Below are 16,825 nucleotides of genomic sequence, written 5' to 3'. Positions count from 1 at the left end.
CATCTACTCAGTTCAATGCGGATTCCTTATTAAGGCATAACTGCATCTTCAATGCTAACAAGTTTTGTTAAATACAGGTTGGTTGAAAAGATTCTGCGCTCGAAATGAAAAACTATTGTTTTTGGTACGTAATATATTTTTTTATTTAATATAATTTCCCTTAACTTCAATACATTTATTCCAATGATACGCCAATAATTTTATGCCATCCCTATAATGACTTTCCGGAAGCTCTACAAAATACCCGTCGACGGCAGTAATAGTTTCTTCATTTGATGAAAAACGCTTTCCACGAAGGAATTGTTTCAGGTTTTTGAAGAGGTAGTAGTCGCTGGGAGCCAAATCTGGTGAATATGGTGGATGCTCAAGTAATTCATACTTTAATTCGTTCAATTTTGTCATTGTTAAAACACCTTTGTGGGCAGGTGCATTGTCTTGATGAAAGATTATTTTTTGTGCGGGAAACCAGGTCTTTTCTCACGAATTTTTTTATCCAGCTGATCCAAAAGGCTGCAATAATAATGCAAGAAATCGGTTTTATTCTGCTTAAAACGCTTCAAACTATGTTGAGAAATATGTTTTCGATCCAGTTTTTCTTGAATTGTTAACGTTTGCGGCACTAACTTTCCAAACAGCTTTTGCATATGTAATTCTCCATGTAAAATATTAAGTACTCGTTCGTCTGAGATGCCTAGGGCATTAGCAATTTCACGCTTAGTCAAACTTCGATCTTTACTAATAATATTATGAACTTACTCAATGATTTCAGGTTTTTGGTCGTGCTTCGCGATCGTTTTCAAGCCTAGTACGACCACTTTTAAATTCACCAGCCCATAACTCATCAGTGCGTTTTGAAGGTGAGAGCTCCTTATACACTTCTAAAAATTGTTCATAAATTTCCTTTGCTTTAAAACCTTTCAAAACAAAGAATCTAATTACAGCGCGATATTAATTTTTTTCCATAATAAAAAAATACTCTGGCACGTCAACTTTTAATGGCTTGTAAGCAAAGAATTAATTAACAGAATGACTTGTAACTTTGCATGCGTTCTCACGAAAGAAAAACACAACTTGAGAAAAAAAATTTGGAGCCAGTAATGCTAATTCTTAGTGAGAGCAGAAAGGTTCAACCAACCTGTACTGTATTAATTAATATTGATACAATTGAAAAAAGACTAGTTTCTATCTCTTATCTAATATTGTATTACTTTCAATTTGTTCCTCCACAAATTTTCTTAGAAAATTTCTTTTGATTCCCTCACATTTCTGAATCTACATTAACTTCATTAGTTGTAGGCCACCGTCCTTATTATTTTTCACATACTTGTATATATTCACGGTATTTGTTATTGAATTTTTGTTATAAATAAATTATTAGGCTTTTATGTAAATACTTTTACTTACATTATGCTTGTGTAAGTTGTGTAAATACAGTGTACTTAGGGACATATCTGCAACTGTAATATCAATTGGGTTCGATATTTTTGAGTCGATTCCGTATAGACTGAAATAAAAAGAAGCCAATAAAATTAGATATAAAATCCTATAGTTGACACAATTATGGAGTAAAAATTACTTTACTACACTTACTTATATAAAAGTGCTTCTGACGGCCCTTGCAGTCGTCCTTCGACTTTGCTAATACGCAATTTGCGCATATTTTCCAACGAATTATCGCAAGAAGTTTGTAACCTTAACATATTTCCCTCTTGCTCACCAAAGCTTTGTTGAAGCATTTGTTCAAAACCACTAGTTTGAGGAATATTCGGAGTGAGATGACATTTTCTGTCATAGTATTTATTTTGAATTATAGACTGTTTAATTGACGATGTTAATAATTCAGCCCTTTGAACATTATGTGCATTAAACACAGATGTAGCCAAAGAAGAATACTAAAAATGTAAAACATATATATATATATATTTTTTTTTATAGAATATAAGTATGTATTAAATTATAGTGCATAACAATTATAATATTGTTACAATACCTCAGCATCGATTGTTCCAAATGAAATTAAACTTTCAGTTATAGGACTTGGTTTGTTATCCGTATCGTTTATCATTTCGTTTTTTAGTTCCTCTGCAGCATGTTCTCTAATATCGTTCAAAAAATTTACAGCATTTGGTGGGACTTTCCATTCTGGGTTGGTTAATGTAAATCGGATTAATGAAAGTTCCGTTTTACCGTTGTCGACTACGCTCTTTGTCGTACTATCATCAACGTTTCCTTTTGGTTTTGTATTAGGCTTAGGAAGTTGCCAATCAGGATTGCCATGTTTTCTAACATCCATTTGAGCGAATGAGCATACATTTCCAACACCCTTTACACTTACTGTAAAACTTCTAAAGAATTTTACCAGTTCCAGAGATTTTGGGCGGAATACAAACATTAATATAAATGGAGTAACAAGCGGACTAACAATTTCATTTAACAAGTAACCCTACAATCATAAATATTGAAAATAAAGTATGTACAATTATCTTTAATAATATTTAAGCTTTAATTAAAAAACTTACCGCTTTAAACTGAAACAAATTTTCAAATTCTTTTCTTACAGCCACTGTATGCGCCCTATTCTTCCAATTAGATGGTAGATAATGCACATGCGCTAATATTGCGGTCATCAATTGTTCTGGGCACCATATTAAATTTTCGTCAGGAATCATAGTTCTGAATTTAAAAGGTATATTTTATAGATAATATAAATTTCAGTGCTAAGATAATTTGTGATTTTATTAAAATAGTTCTTGCTTGTCCAGTAGATACATGTTTTTTATTCTACCATCTTTCACCTGTTTTTAACGGTTGTATAAATTATTGGTCGGAATTAAATATATATAAATTATCAGGATAACTGAAAGAGTTGAATACGGGTGAATACGCTCCCTAGCTCCCATATATCTTATATAAGGATTTTCAAATATCCGGTTGACTTTATACCATTATATGTGAGTTATTTTGCTAATCGTAACGCCAAATTTGGCATTAATAAAACTCAGAGAGTATCGTTTTTGGTAATGATATGTCATAATGCCACAATTAGAAAAAATCGGGTAACACTACCCGTAGACCCCATTTTCTCAATATAAGAATTTCAATATATCGGTCAATATCTAAGATGCCTTAGGAATAATAAGTGAACATATAACCTGGATATACCATATCTTAGTTTAATGCCAAAAATTTTCGATGAAGTTAAACTCACTTACCGACTCGATAGAATATATTCCGTGGCTAATAGATGGTGCTAATTTCGAAATCATTGAACCCGCAAAATTGAGAATATGTGTCGAAATCTATCCGTCCATGCGTAAGTTGTGGAAATTTAACAAAATATGCCATTTGTAAATATTTATGTGAAAAATTTGCTAAGGACGCACTAAATTATTTATGTTAAAATGTACTTAAGTATCCTGTAAATAATTATTCAAAAATAGCTGGAGGAAAATGTGTTGAAAGTTAAAAAAAAAACTAAACAGGCTTATGAAAATTTTTGACTAAACTTTCTTTACGTATCGCTGTCAATAAAAGAGTTTACTTCTGATAAAGAAGGTTATCGACTTTATGAATGATCGCATGAAAATTTGCGATCGAAAATTCTTTCCGTATCGAATTTTATTTCTACGCGGAATGAACGATTAGACCCACTATATATAAAGATTTTGTTTATTTTAGCAGACTCTATACCGAATATAAAAGTTTATGTGTGAGTTATCTTCCTAAAATAAAAACATGTTACCGAATTCACCTAAGTTATGGTCAAAAATTAATGCGATTAGTCCAGATTTTCCTCTAGCCCCAATGTACGTGATATAGTGATTTCCATCTGACTTTAAAGCGTTTATTTCGCTCGATATGAGGAATATTTTAATAAAATTATGTAGAAAACTTTTCTAAAAAATTATATAGTTTGATGCTGAATATGACTGAAATTGGTTTTGTGCTTGGTCAATAATATAAATTTATAAGATACCAAATTTGATTGTAATCCATTCGGTTTCTTAAAAAAGTGCGTTCTGAATTTCTTACGCAACATTTTTTAATAAAAAGTAAAGTATTTTCCCGCCTTTGACCTTTGCAAATAGCGAGAGTATTAAATGTTCGGTTACACCCGAAGTTAGTCTTCCTTACTTGTTTTAAATACATTTATAATTTTATAGAAATCTTGCTGTGATTATATCACAAGGAGAATGGAATATAAAAAAAGTTTGAAACTTGAAACATGTGATAAAAAATTAAATAAAATATATGATTACTTCTTACTAATCATGCTTCAATGGACAGACTTTATTGTTGTTTCATTGCTGCACTTACAGTTTTTTTAAATAATAATATTTTAAGTCTGCAATTGTAAATTAGTTTGGAGGTTCGAAATTTAATATATATATACTTTGAATAATTTCTTGCATAATAGATGAATTAAATTTACCTGCATATTAATCCAATAACAGAGAGAATAGTGATAATCGTTAATACGTGTTCCACTTGGAAAACAAATTCGTCATATATACCCAATGTTAAAATTAATACCAATATTCCTCCGGATATAAATAGTATATTCCTGAAATGTGTTTATTTAATATTACATTACTATTATTATTTTTATGCATAAACCGACCTTGCAACAACTGCCATTAACGGTGAAGAGAACGAGCTTAGATACCTATCTGCATATTCATATGCACGATTTAAACGTGCATCTAATTCATGTTCTAATTCATTAAAGTGTCGTAAGTATAAACGACCATAATTGGACCATGTTCTCATCCCTAATGTTCCTGGCTCTTTTCTTAAAATCTGTAAGAAAATTAGCATATGCATGTGTATATACACATTAAAAAATTTATTTTAAATATTCAGCAATAATTGTCAACATTGTATTTTTAACATACACAAAGTTTCTAATTAATTAATTATAAGTAATTATTTACAATTAAGTCCTAAGAGAGTAATTAACTATCTTTAAAAACGAAAATCTAAGTTAAATAATTCAATAACGAATTATTATTTTTTTGTAACTAGTTAATATAATATATAAAAGCTATATGCTGTGCTGGTTATACTGGTTTATTGAGATTTAGCTTCGGTCTTATTGTAGCACAGTAATTTGAGATATAAGAATAACGATAAAACGTCATTATGCAAACTCAGCGTGATTGCAAAATTCATACAAAATACAAGTACAGCGATTGCACAACTTCATGCACGCGTCGAATTGTCAATAAAGTATGCACCAATTTGTCCCCATAACTACCCAGGGTAATCGTAAGAATAAGTAGTCGGTTGCTATTTGGTTTTAATAAAGAAAGGTTGTAAAAACCTTGAATCAAGCAGCTTCCGGTCCGCGGAGTGAAAGTGAAGTCACGGTCAATTTTTATTTATTATTCTGTTAAACTCCCTTTTTGCCATCGGTGACCTTCAGTTTCGTAGGCAAAGCCGCAGGACAACCCAGGAAAAGGTACGCATCGCAAGATCTTCAGTAGTTGAAACTAGGATACAAACGGGATCCGAACCTCGTGGGAAGGAGGCACATCAACTTGTAAGAACATTATAATAATAATTACATTGTTAATTTTGCAAAAGAATTTAAACTTTGAGCTCCATCATTTGTTTGTAATCCTATATTATTTAACCCTTAATCTAATTGAAAAACTCGTGTTTACTTTATGGCAAATCTGAACAATTTAATCAAGCGATCCATACTTAGTGAACAAGCATAAGCAAGAAGAAGTGCGGTCGATTTGCTATTGCAGCTGCTATTAGCGAAATAATAGCGGAACAGTTGCCAGCATTATTAAGGCGTCAAATTTCACCGGAAGAATTCGCCAATGTAGCCGATCAAGTGATCGCCCCAAAACATGCCAGGAATTTATAGTACCAGTCGTAATAAAGACAATACGTGAATTTTTTGGTAACCCATCAGATGTTAGCTCATTGAAACAGTGAGTAGGTCGTATCAAGGAAGCGTATAGCGGTTATCAATGTACATTAAAGTACAATAGTATGTCACTTTGCATAATATACGGAATATAATATGACATGCCGATATGGCATTGGAATCCTATAATACCACTCATATTTGGTCAGCTATTTCCTAGTGTTTGACACTTCATTCCGCGGACAAATGTGTCATTAACCCGCTTGAGTACCAAATGACCATGTTAGTCCAAACTTTGAGTCAATTAGTAAAAGAATTCCATAACAGTTTATAAACATTTATCACATATTTAAAAAAAAATTTATTTTGAACAAAATTGATTGTATGAAACTACGCAGAGAAGCGGAACAATTAATGACAAAAAATAAGAGAAAGCTCTTGATACTTTTGTGCGAGAATTACGAGGTAATATATTCGCCTATAGGTATCAAAGAACCAGCAGATTTACCTTCAGCACTGCATTTGGGTTTAAAATTATAATATCAAACTTTTCATGCTAACCACGCTACAAACATAGGCCAAACAGGTAACTTGAGAAATCAAAATTCCAAACCAATACTTGCGGCACACAACATGCAATTAATAAAAATACAATCACCCCTCAAGAATTTACCACTACCAACAATACGGAAAACAACCACCAATCACACAACCAGAACAGAACTTTCACAATTTCAGTTAGCTACTGCTGCACCTCGACAACTATTCCTAAATAGGCAGTTCCAGCCTATCGCACCACCTAGGCCTACGGCACAAAAAGCCACTGCCCCGTCCAGAACAAATGGACCTAGACCCTAGTGTACAAACAAAAACGGGAAACTATATCAACCGATCTCGCTTCAAAGTTGGAAAAAAAATCTCTGAGTCCAATCTCAGATGGACATAAACGACAAAGAAATTTCAACATACAAACTTCCAATAATAAAAACAAAATACAATCCGCTGAAACAAATGCCACAATGACAGAATATGAACAAGCAATCACATACTATGAAAAATATTTATAATAATCTCGAAAGAATCTAGACAAATATATATAACACATAGACGAAATCGATTCCGGCAACAATACTTATGAATACACAATAATGCCTCTCTAAATTTTATACAGGAATATGATTATGAAGTAGTTTATGAACCGGCGAAATATAATGTAGTAGCCAGAATGCCAACAGCACAGCACTGAAAATTCTAATCACAATTTGATATCTAACATTGAAGGCCCAATAAACGTATGTAAGAACCAAATAATATTTTACCAGATAACCTAATCCGACTACAAAATTTAACCACTTACCATAGACATGAAATATACCGACAAGTATTAGTATAGACCGTAAGGCGTTGCGAAGTGCAATCAGTACTCTGTAACACCTTCGCATTGTAAACAGTGTTGTACTGGTATTAACGGCCGAAAGGAAGAAAAATCAAATCAAAATCAACAATAAAGAAGACGAATAAACAGACGTACATTATTCAAATTGTGTAGGGGTTTAAATTAGTTGCGAAAGTTTTAAATATAGAAAGTGTATATGGATTACAAATAATGTGGGTTATAGTAAATGAAAATATAGTTACACATTGGATATTAAAATCAAAAACTATCAGATTTCAATGTCATTGAAATAAATCTGCATTATTACAACATATAAAAAATATAATTAAAATTAAATATGTTATTGGTCGCATCGTTAAATTTCTGACATTTGCCGTTTTAGATATAATTTTGCAAATTTTAATTTCGTTTTTTTTAAATCTATCCTTTATTTGTGTTCTAATTTTTCAATAGCTAAGTTATATTTCCTTTTGCACAATTAGCATGCGCTAACAGCAATTTCCAATGCCCTTATCTCCTTACCTAGTAGCATCTGGTACTGACAAAAATAAACAAATTTTTTAAATTGGCTCAAGGCCGAATCATTGAATCCAAAGCAACAGAAGATATGGAAACCCTTTGCGAGATATCATATTTTATTTCGGAGTCCCGAAGCATATTGTTATGCGCAACGAAAAATCTTTTAGTTCTCAATTCATCAAAATTCATGTTAGAGCAACTATGTATAGAAACTTACACTGCAACACCATACAAAAGCACAGTTAACCACTCATCGAAATTTCGATACGAATAAAATTACTAATTTCATTCGTTCACAAAGAAGCGACCTTTAGAAGTCTTTTATGGCAGGTATGTAACATCGGACCGAGAAAAAACTATTATACACAACAAAACTACACTTTTATACATTATAAAATACCGAATATAGAAGATACAGAAAACCAGTTTATACTTGTAAAACCCATAGTCAAAAATAAAACGATTGTACACTTAAACTCAAATAAAATGGTGATTTGTACACAAAAACCTCGCATATGAAATTCCAGAAAATTGTAAAACATTAGTAAATATAAAAGTATGAGATAAGAATAAAATTGTTAACATAAGCAATACAGACTGCATTCCTAAGCTAGTTAAGGGAGAAACTGCGCTGCGTTGTTAAAGCAATGCTGACTACGTAACAAAGGGGAAGGCAATCGAAGATGCAATCATTTTACTAAAAAACTACAAAGGCAAGGATGAACAGCTTCCTCCTAATAACATTCTTCGGCATTGCTTTTACTCTTATTTTGGGGCTGCACACATACAGTCATAAGCAGAAGAGTATAACATTGCAACTAGGGCCTACATCGGGCAGGGAAACAAAAGTCACCACAGTCGTCGCACCAACAAAATACGAACGATCACCAGCGGAAGTGCAAGGCCCACTACCTCAGTTCAACAACACTCCCTACTTCTATCTAAAAACTGCTCTCAAGTATAAATTAGAGGGCGAAGAGTTTACAACAATTATATTGACAAATTTGCTTGTAACAATTACGATAATATTGTCAATATACAAACTCAGCGTGATTGCCAAATTCATAAAAAAATGCAATTACAGCGATTGCACAATTTCCTGCACGCGCCAAATTGCCAATACGGTATGCACCAATTTGTCTGCATAACTACTCAGCTATATAGGATAGTCGTAAGAATAAGTTGTCAGTTGGTATGAAGTTTTAATAAAGAAAGGTTGCAAAGAAATTTAAAAGACGCTACGTTGTCGTTTTTAGTTTAGTTGCTTATCGAAAATTATTGTGTGGTTATAAATCCATCATTTCTTACATGGAATAGTAATAGTCGTTAAGCAAAAATTCCATCAACAGGCTGTTATTTCGGCGAACTAGCTCTGTTTGGATCGGTAAGTAGTAAGTTGTAGTAAGTCGTTAATTCGATAATCTAAGGTATGTTTGCATGTATAATACTTACATTAGCGTATGAGAATAGGAAATATAGGCACTGCCACACAAAAATAACTGGAGCCAATATTAAATTAGCAACTGCAACCCACATAATAAGTTTTGACAATCGTTGAGCTAATTCGACCTGATTAGTACGAAAGTTGAAGTCATCTCGGAGTTGCCAATTATTTTGAAATGGTGAACCAGGCCCTCCTATAAATAGAAATTATTTAATTTAACTAAGAGATATTTCCTCATATTTTTAAATTTAGTGTGCAGAAAAATTTATTTCATATTTATAAGAATATGGGTCTACAACTATATATGTGCGGTTTTTTTTGTTTGAACATTTACAATAGTATTATTTACAGTATTATCCATCTGAAGCTAAAAAATTTTCCCATCTTCCTGGAAATTTCAGGATTCCATCCCAGAAGAATCAAGCTACAAAAATGAATCAAGCCAATTTTTTGATACTCTGTTCTGATGCGAATCGTATTCCAGTGAGGGCGTTCTGCATTGGCCGGAATAAATGGTAGTCAGAATGGGCAAGGTCTGGGCTATAAGGTGGGAGAGTCAAAACTTCCCAGCCGCCAGTTTGGAATGGCTGCTAGAGTGAGTATTTTGAGAGCTCTTCTCGTGTTTTACAACCATCTTCATTGAGTAATGCTTCCAGTTCCTCATCTTCAAACTTTTTTGGCTGTCCAAAAAGTTCTTCGTCTTCAAAGCCAAAATCACCACTATTCAATCGCATGGTCAGTAGCTATTCAGTGGAATAATAATCGAGTTACGCCATCTCTTGGAAAACCGGATAAATACAGTTATAGACCCAATACATAAATTATTTTTGTTTAACTTACTAAATAGTATAAAATGTATATTATACAAAAGTCCACGGCTCAACGTCACACATTCTCCAAGCAGTGGTATATTAAATTTTACAGGTAGAAGGTTTTTGTTCATAAGAGCTACCATATAGTTTTTAAATCTGCAATAGAAAAAATAATACGATATTAATTGATATATATTGATTTAGACGAGTTTGCTGGTTTACATATTCTTTACAAATGCCATTATAAAAATGTTAGCAATTCTACCAAACATACTCAGGGGTGTTGTGAAATCTGATAGTTGTTGGAACCAGAATTGAAACCGATAAAAAAAATGTAGTAGGTGTCATGAATTCAGATATTATTGGTTTGACGTTCGAAACAGAAATTGTATCGGTTTTGGGTGTCACGGAAACCAATTTTATCGGTTTTGTTATCAGAAACAAAGCAAGAAATTTTCGCTGACAGCATTCAAATGTAAGTTTAGAAAATATCTTATATTATTGTTACGATTTAATTTATCGTTATTTCTATAGGGGGAAACATAAGGATAAAACAAAAAATGTCACAATTATCGAGTTTATGGAAAAATGCAAGATATTTTAGGAGAATTTACAAAACGTAACAAACATAATTTAACACCCAAATGCGTCTTTTTTCAGTCGATAATGTGATAATGCAAGTAAATGCAGGCCAAATTTCACATGTGACTCCCATGGTGCATCAAGTGGATTACTGTGATCTTTTAATATATTCCTTTTATTTTTTTCGTTGCTTTTTTACTTCAAATAAAATAAAAGCTAAAATGGCGGAACTCATTGTAAACTTTAGTAGACTTCATTCACCATTTTAAATTTATAAAACGCTTCCTAATCTATTCATTTGCAAATTTTGTCACATTAGTAAACAGCTGATTCGAATATTGGTTTTGCATATGTTCGAAAAGACGCAAATCCAATCAGATTCTGTGACACCATTTAAAAACAGAATTGGTTTGCAATTCTGACAGCTAAGCAAATCCGTCTTGATTTCACCTTGCTCCGTCTTGAACACCCCTGACTATCTTTCATATAACCTTTTATTTGTTCAGCTTTTGTAAAAATGTCGACATTTGGCCATTATAACTGATAAATAAATAAATTATTTGAGAATTTTAATTTACGTTAATATTTTTCCTTTCACAAAAAGTAAACATTTTAATTTTATTTCATCGGAGAAAAATCTAAATTTTAAATTCATTATGATTATTAGCCGATTTTTTATAAAAATGTGTCCTCAGTTTCAAATCATTTTCCCCATTTATTCGATAATCAAGAAAAAATGTAAATCCAATGTAATAGAAATTATATATGTATATCAATTGTTTCCGGATTTTCAGTAAATTTATTGTTGTACTATACGTAGATACATTTTTGTCACACAGTATTAAAGAATAAACTAAAGTGTAAATATTTTATCTTAACCATTTTAATAACATTTTTTGGGTTGAAATTTAATAAGGCTGCAGTTCGGAAAAAATGTGTAGTTTTTCAAACTACTTCAGCTTAAGAGACCAGATATAAAATTGCAAAATGTTGAACATTTTATTTTATCGCAATATGTAATTTAACTTATAAACTATGTGACCTTAGCTTCTTTTAAATTTATTAATTAATTTTTTTTTTATTTCCTAAAAATTTATATAAAAGTCAACCTAACTAACAATAAGTACGGAAGGGCTAAATTCGGATGAAACCGAAAATTTTATACTGTCGCAATTTTCAATTTAAGAAACCTGACAGATTGACGAATATATAAGTTATAAAGTCAAGCGGATCAAGACACTGTTATTAAAGAGATGTTTTTTCTAAATTTTGTTAAGATTGCTTACATATTGACCAATAGATGCGGTATACAGTCAATCGAAAGTTCGAAAATATTAATGCTTGGTATATGGGGCCTAAATGACCCAATTTTACCCATTTTTGGCAAAAATATTCTCCTCAAATTTCATAACTAGATTACAGAGATTGAACGACATGTTCGGTAAAAAATCAGCCATATGAACTGAACTGAGGTCCACATATTTGGTGTGTGAGTCCTTGAAAAATTATAGTCCGATTTCGACAATTTTTGGGGGTTTGGGCCTTTGATGGCACTGTTTGGGCCAAGTTTTATTCTGATAAATTAATTGATGTTTGACTTGTATACTTCTTCTGTATATTTTCTTCAGTGTATTTTAAGAATATTTGGGTAACCTTATGCAATAAATTTGCTTGGTTGGTCAAGTAGTTCCTGAGATATAAGAATTCACCTGAACGAGGTCATTGTCCAATTTTTATACCTGCTCCTATAGAGCCCTTTCATACCATCTTGATTGTACAATTTTATGCTTGTGGCGCATTTATTAAGTGAGTTACCACACGTTTAGTAGTTTTTAATATAACAGGTTGTTGTTGTAGCGGCAGAAATCTGCCGAGTGGACAGTCCTTGGCCGGATAAAATCAGGGTCCGTTCCGGTTACGAAGACCCGACTATCGTGGAAACGGCTCACAGGTGTACTACGCTATTGGGATCCCTTGTACGAAATTAAAGATTTGTATTTGAATTTAGTGCTAAGTTATGGCACTGTATATGTTTTCGCTTAACGGCACTTTGTGGACGTGGCAAAGTTTATTTGCAATACTAACCCTCCTGTGTACCAATGTACCAAGTTTCATTATAATATTTTAATTTTTACTCATGTTATCGCTTGCACAGACGGACAGACAGACAGTCACTCGGATATCAACTCATCTAATCATCCTGATAATTTATATGTGGTATACATAACAATATATCTATATGGATAAGTTTATGCAACATACGAGGGCTGCTATATAGCTGGCAGGCCTAGGCAACACTAAGTGTTGCCAGGTGCAATCTGACATTTCCATTGGAAAGTTTGACATTTTTTAGCAACATTTTCGTGCGATCATTTTTCACAACTTTCGACGTGGATTATCACGACAAGAGTGCATCGATGAACTAAAATCTTTGTATGGCTATGAAGCACCATCCTTGACGTAAGTGAACTGATAATGCAAGACCGTCATGTAACATACCTTCAGATAGAGGCATGCCTATGCATTTCTCCCACCAGCACACATTCGATATTCATGAACACCTGGCCGTAAAAAAGGTTTGTTCTTGTTGGATCCCGATCGCTCAAAAAAAGGCTCGTGTGGATTGGTGTAAAGAAATGCTGAAAAAATACGATCGCGGTGATTCAAAAGACGTTTATAAGATCGTCACAGGTGACGAATCATGGATCTATGCGTATGAGCCCGAAACAAAACAGCAATCGACCGAAAAAAAAGCATTTTCGTTGATAGATATTCGTATTTTCATTATTAGACCAGAAATATATATAGCAGCCCTCGTATTAGGGGTTTCACAAATTTTTTGGTATTAGAAACTGGACCATTCTCAATTTGTGTTCTATTCTGCATGAAAAGAGCTTCTCAAAGAAGTATAGTCATCCTTTGGTTCCTGGGTGTGTCATGTGATGTATGAGTAAATTTTACAAAAAAAAAAAAACATACCTTAAAATTCGGTGGTATATATCCAATTCCGTCAATTGCTCTTTATCAATACACATATGCTGTTCAGATTGGACTTCTCTTATCTTCATTTTTACTTCATGCCACGTAGTGTTATCTATTTCTTTCTGTACAAATATAATTTTTGTAGCATGAAATATAACGTTATTGTACATATAATTACATTTCTATCATAGGCTAAACGTTATTATATATTATTTACCACAAAAAATAAAAAATTAGAATATAAACTATGTGCAATTTTAAATTACATAAACATTAGAACTAACGTATCTGCATTCAAATATTACTATTCACATACTTCGTCAATGTGGAGAGCTGTTTGATAGAATTTTTTCATATCCAAATATTGAGTTATTAAATAAACAACTCGCAAAAAACGAACAACGAAATAAAGTATTGCTAGAAGGAATAACAAATATGTAAAACCATTAAAGTTGGCTATGCATTGCCTTGTTGGAATAACAACGTCTCGTAAAGTAACTTTGGTATGGTTACTCGGTGGTGGAAAGTCTCTGAAAAAAAAATATAGTAAATATTTAATATTTAAGTTTTACAGAAGTTTATATTTTAGAAATAATTTACAGAACATTCGCAATCTTATGAGTCACTGTTAATATTTTTATACTCTCGCAACCTGTCTGTCCGTACGTCCGTCTGTGTAAGCTGTAACTTGGGTAAAAATTGAGATATTTTTATGAAACTTGGTACACATGTTTCTTGGTAGCGTAAAACGATTGGTATTGCAGATGGGCGTAATCGGACCACTGCCACGCCCACAAAACGCCATTAATCAAAAACAAATAACTTGCCATAACTAAGCTCCGCAATAAGATACAAGACTGTTATTTGGTACACAGGATCACATTAGAGATGGGCATCTGCAGTTAAAACTTTTTTTTTTAAAGTGGGCGTGGTCCCGCCTCTAATAGGTTTAATGTGCATATCTCCTAAACCGCTAATGCTATAATAACAAAATTCACTAGAAGCAAATGTTTTTAGCACTTCTATTGACGGTGTGAAAATAGTTGAAATCGGGTGGCAACTCCGCCCACTCCCCATATAACGGTACTGTTAAAAACTACTACAAGCGCGATAAATCAAGCACTAAACGCGACAGAGACATTAAATTTTATCTCTGGGATGGTATGAGATGACTTTATAGGAACCGCGTTCAAAATTAAGACAGTGAACGTGGCACTGCCCACTTTTCGATGAAAACCCATATCTTGGGATCTGCTTGACTGATTTCAACCAAATTCGGTACATAACATTTTTTTCATATCTATGCTATAGTGCGAAAATTAGTGATCGGATTACAACCACGCCTATTTCTCATCTCTCTATTATATATAAAAGTTTTCTGCTGCTGTCGAGAATCAACTAACATAAGAGCGAGCTAGCTCGCGCTCGGCGGGGGGCGGACGTAGGCGAGCGAGCGAAGCGAGAGTCCCGGAGCGCAGCGGAGGGCGCCTAGTATGACAATATTTTAAATTCCATTTGATTCTTTCACTTTCCACTATGCAAATCAAGCAACAATGACTGTATCGGGGTAAAACTTTGCGTTTAAAGTGTGCCACCTTGTGACCAAAAATTCTCTGAATCGAACCAAAACTGTTCAAGCCCCTATTGAATATGTGAACCCCGATTCTCAATTTTTACTCAAGTTAGAGCTTGTACGGACGGACGGACGGATGGACGGACAGACAGTCACCCGTATTTCAACTCGTCCCTTCATCCTGATCATTTATATATACATAACCCTATATCTAACTCGATTAGTTTTAGGTGATACAAACAACCGTTAGGTGAACAAAACTATTATACTCTGTAGCAACAGATTGCGAGAGTATAAAAATAGTGTTTATTTCCTATCATTTACAATGCTTTTAAATTAATATTATACCGGTTTCGTCGCAGCTTCGTTCTGTGTATGTTTTAAATATTATTTAATAAAAGATCGGACGCAGCCGAACATTAGGTACCCCTGCAACATAACGGGTTTTTTTCGAGGTATAGAACTTGAAGTTGGCATTACTGTTCAAGATGGCGACCGAACAGCTGTCAAGTGATTTATTCTCAGTTTGGTTTGGCAATTCATCATGAATAGACTCACACCTGAACAACGCTTGCAAATAGTGCAATTTTATTTCGAAAATAATGGTTTTGAGCGGAATGCGTATCGCGCACTACGTTCATTTTATCGTCTATAATTTTTTTTTAGCAATGAAGCGCACTTCTGGTTGAATGGCTACGTCAACAAACAAAACTGCCGCATTTGGAGTGAAGCTAATCCTCAAATGTATGTCGAAACACCGTTACATCCAGAAAATCTGACTGTTTGGTGCGCTTTATGGGCTGGGCGAATCGATGGTCCGTACTTTTTTAAAAACAATGATGGCCAATGAATGGAATTACTAACTTTTTCATTCCTGAATTGAACAACCATGGTGTTCAGGAGCTGTGGTTCCAACAAGACAGCGTAACTTGTCACACAGCTCGTGCCACAATCGATTTATTGAAAGACAGGTTTGGTGACCGCCTAATTTCACGTTTTGGACCTGTGAATTTGCCTCCAAGATCTTGTGATTTAACACCACTGGACTACTTTCTGTGGGGTTATGTAAAATCATTGGTCTATGCGCATAAGCCACAAACGCTTAACCATTTGGAAGGCAATATTCGCCGTGTTATTGCCGATATACGGCCACAAATGTTGGAAAGTCATCGAAAATTGCACGTGCAGATTGGATTACATCTGGCGGTCATATGCCAGAAATCATATTTAAAATGTAATGCCACAAGATTATCTTTCGGATAAATATAACCCATGTCAATCGAATAATCCATCGTTGTTTTTTGCAATTTAAAGTTCTATACCTCTAAAAATAGACTCGTTATATGAATTAAAGGGCTGTAAAAAATTTCGAGCGCATGAAGTAAATTGTCGTTATTGGACAATTTTTTTTTATAACGAGTAAGTTAGTAACTTTTATAAAGTCAACTATTTTGATGGAAATCCTTATAATAGGTATCCGGGGGCTGTGAGAAAGTCTAGATAGATTTCACCCATTTTTCATACTCAAAGAAATCTGAAGAACAAAGTAAATTTGATATCCGGTAATCTTTATGATTAAATTTGATTTAAAAAAATTGTATCAATAAATATTATAGGCAATTCGGCGTAAATAGTA

At 33.3% G+C, this 16,825-nt stretch overlaps 1 protein-coding gene and 2 long non-coding RNA genes across 4 annotated transcripts in view; 1 reads left to right on the top strand and 2 right to left on the bottom strand.

Moving 5' to 3' along the window:
- Nucleotides 1-16,825, bottom strand: part of Atg9 (autophagy-related protein 9) — a 52,690-nt gene that overhangs the window by 3,400 nt on the left and 32,465 nt on the right. Inside the window, exons 4-13 of one of the 2 annotated variants that reach the window (XM_014241891.3) lie at nt 13,933-14,146; nt 13,614-13,738; nt 10,081-10,208; nt 9,249-9,433; nt 4,622-4,800; nt 4,433-4,564; nt 2,520-2,673; nt 1,991-2,443; nt 1,591-1,892; nt 1,405-1,504 (exon numbers count right to left, since the gene is read on the bottom strand). In XM_014241891.3, the coding sequence (XP_014097366.1) occupies nt 1,405-1,504; nt 1,591-1,892; nt 1,991-2,443; nt 2,520-2,673; nt 4,433-4,564; nt 4,622-4,800; nt 9,249-9,433; nt 10,081-10,208; nt 13,614-13,738; nt 13,933-14,146 (1,972 nt within the window). The remainder of the gene's footprint in view (nt 1-1,404; nt 1,505-1,590; nt 1,893-1,990; nt 2,444-2,519; nt 2,674-4,432; nt 4,565-4,621; nt 4,801-9,248; nt 9,434-10,080; nt 10,209-13,613; nt 13,739-13,932; nt 14,147-16,825) is intronic. The other variant, XM_070110241.1, reaches the window with a different exon arrangement.
- Nucleotides 389-1,395, bottom strand: LOC138857486 (uncharacterized). The gene is made up of 2 exons (XR_011396600.1): nt 757-1,395; nt 389-691 (listed from the first exon to the last, which is right to left on the bottom strand). It is a non-coding gene; the product is annotated as an uncharacterized lncRNA (long non-coding RNA).
- LOC118680956 (uncharacterized) lies at nt 2,561-11,459 on the top strand. Its single transcript, XR_004976596.2, has 4 exons — nt 2,561-2,686; nt 9,642-9,835; nt 9,897-10,527; nt 10,587-11,459. It is a non-coding gene; the product is annotated as an uncharacterized lncRNA (long non-coding RNA).

Source organism: Bactrocera oleae, chromosome 5 (assembly GCF_042242935.1).
Source record: "Bactrocera oleae isolate idBacOlea1 chromosome 5, idBacOlea1, whole genome shotgun sequence".
In the NCBI taxonomy this organism is placed as follows: Eukaryota; Metazoa; Arthropoda; class Insecta; order Diptera; family Tephritidae; genus Bactrocera; species Bactrocera oleae.
The sequence above is the reverse complement of the archived record's forward strand: the minus strand, read 5'-3'. Positions and strand labels throughout refer to the sequence as shown.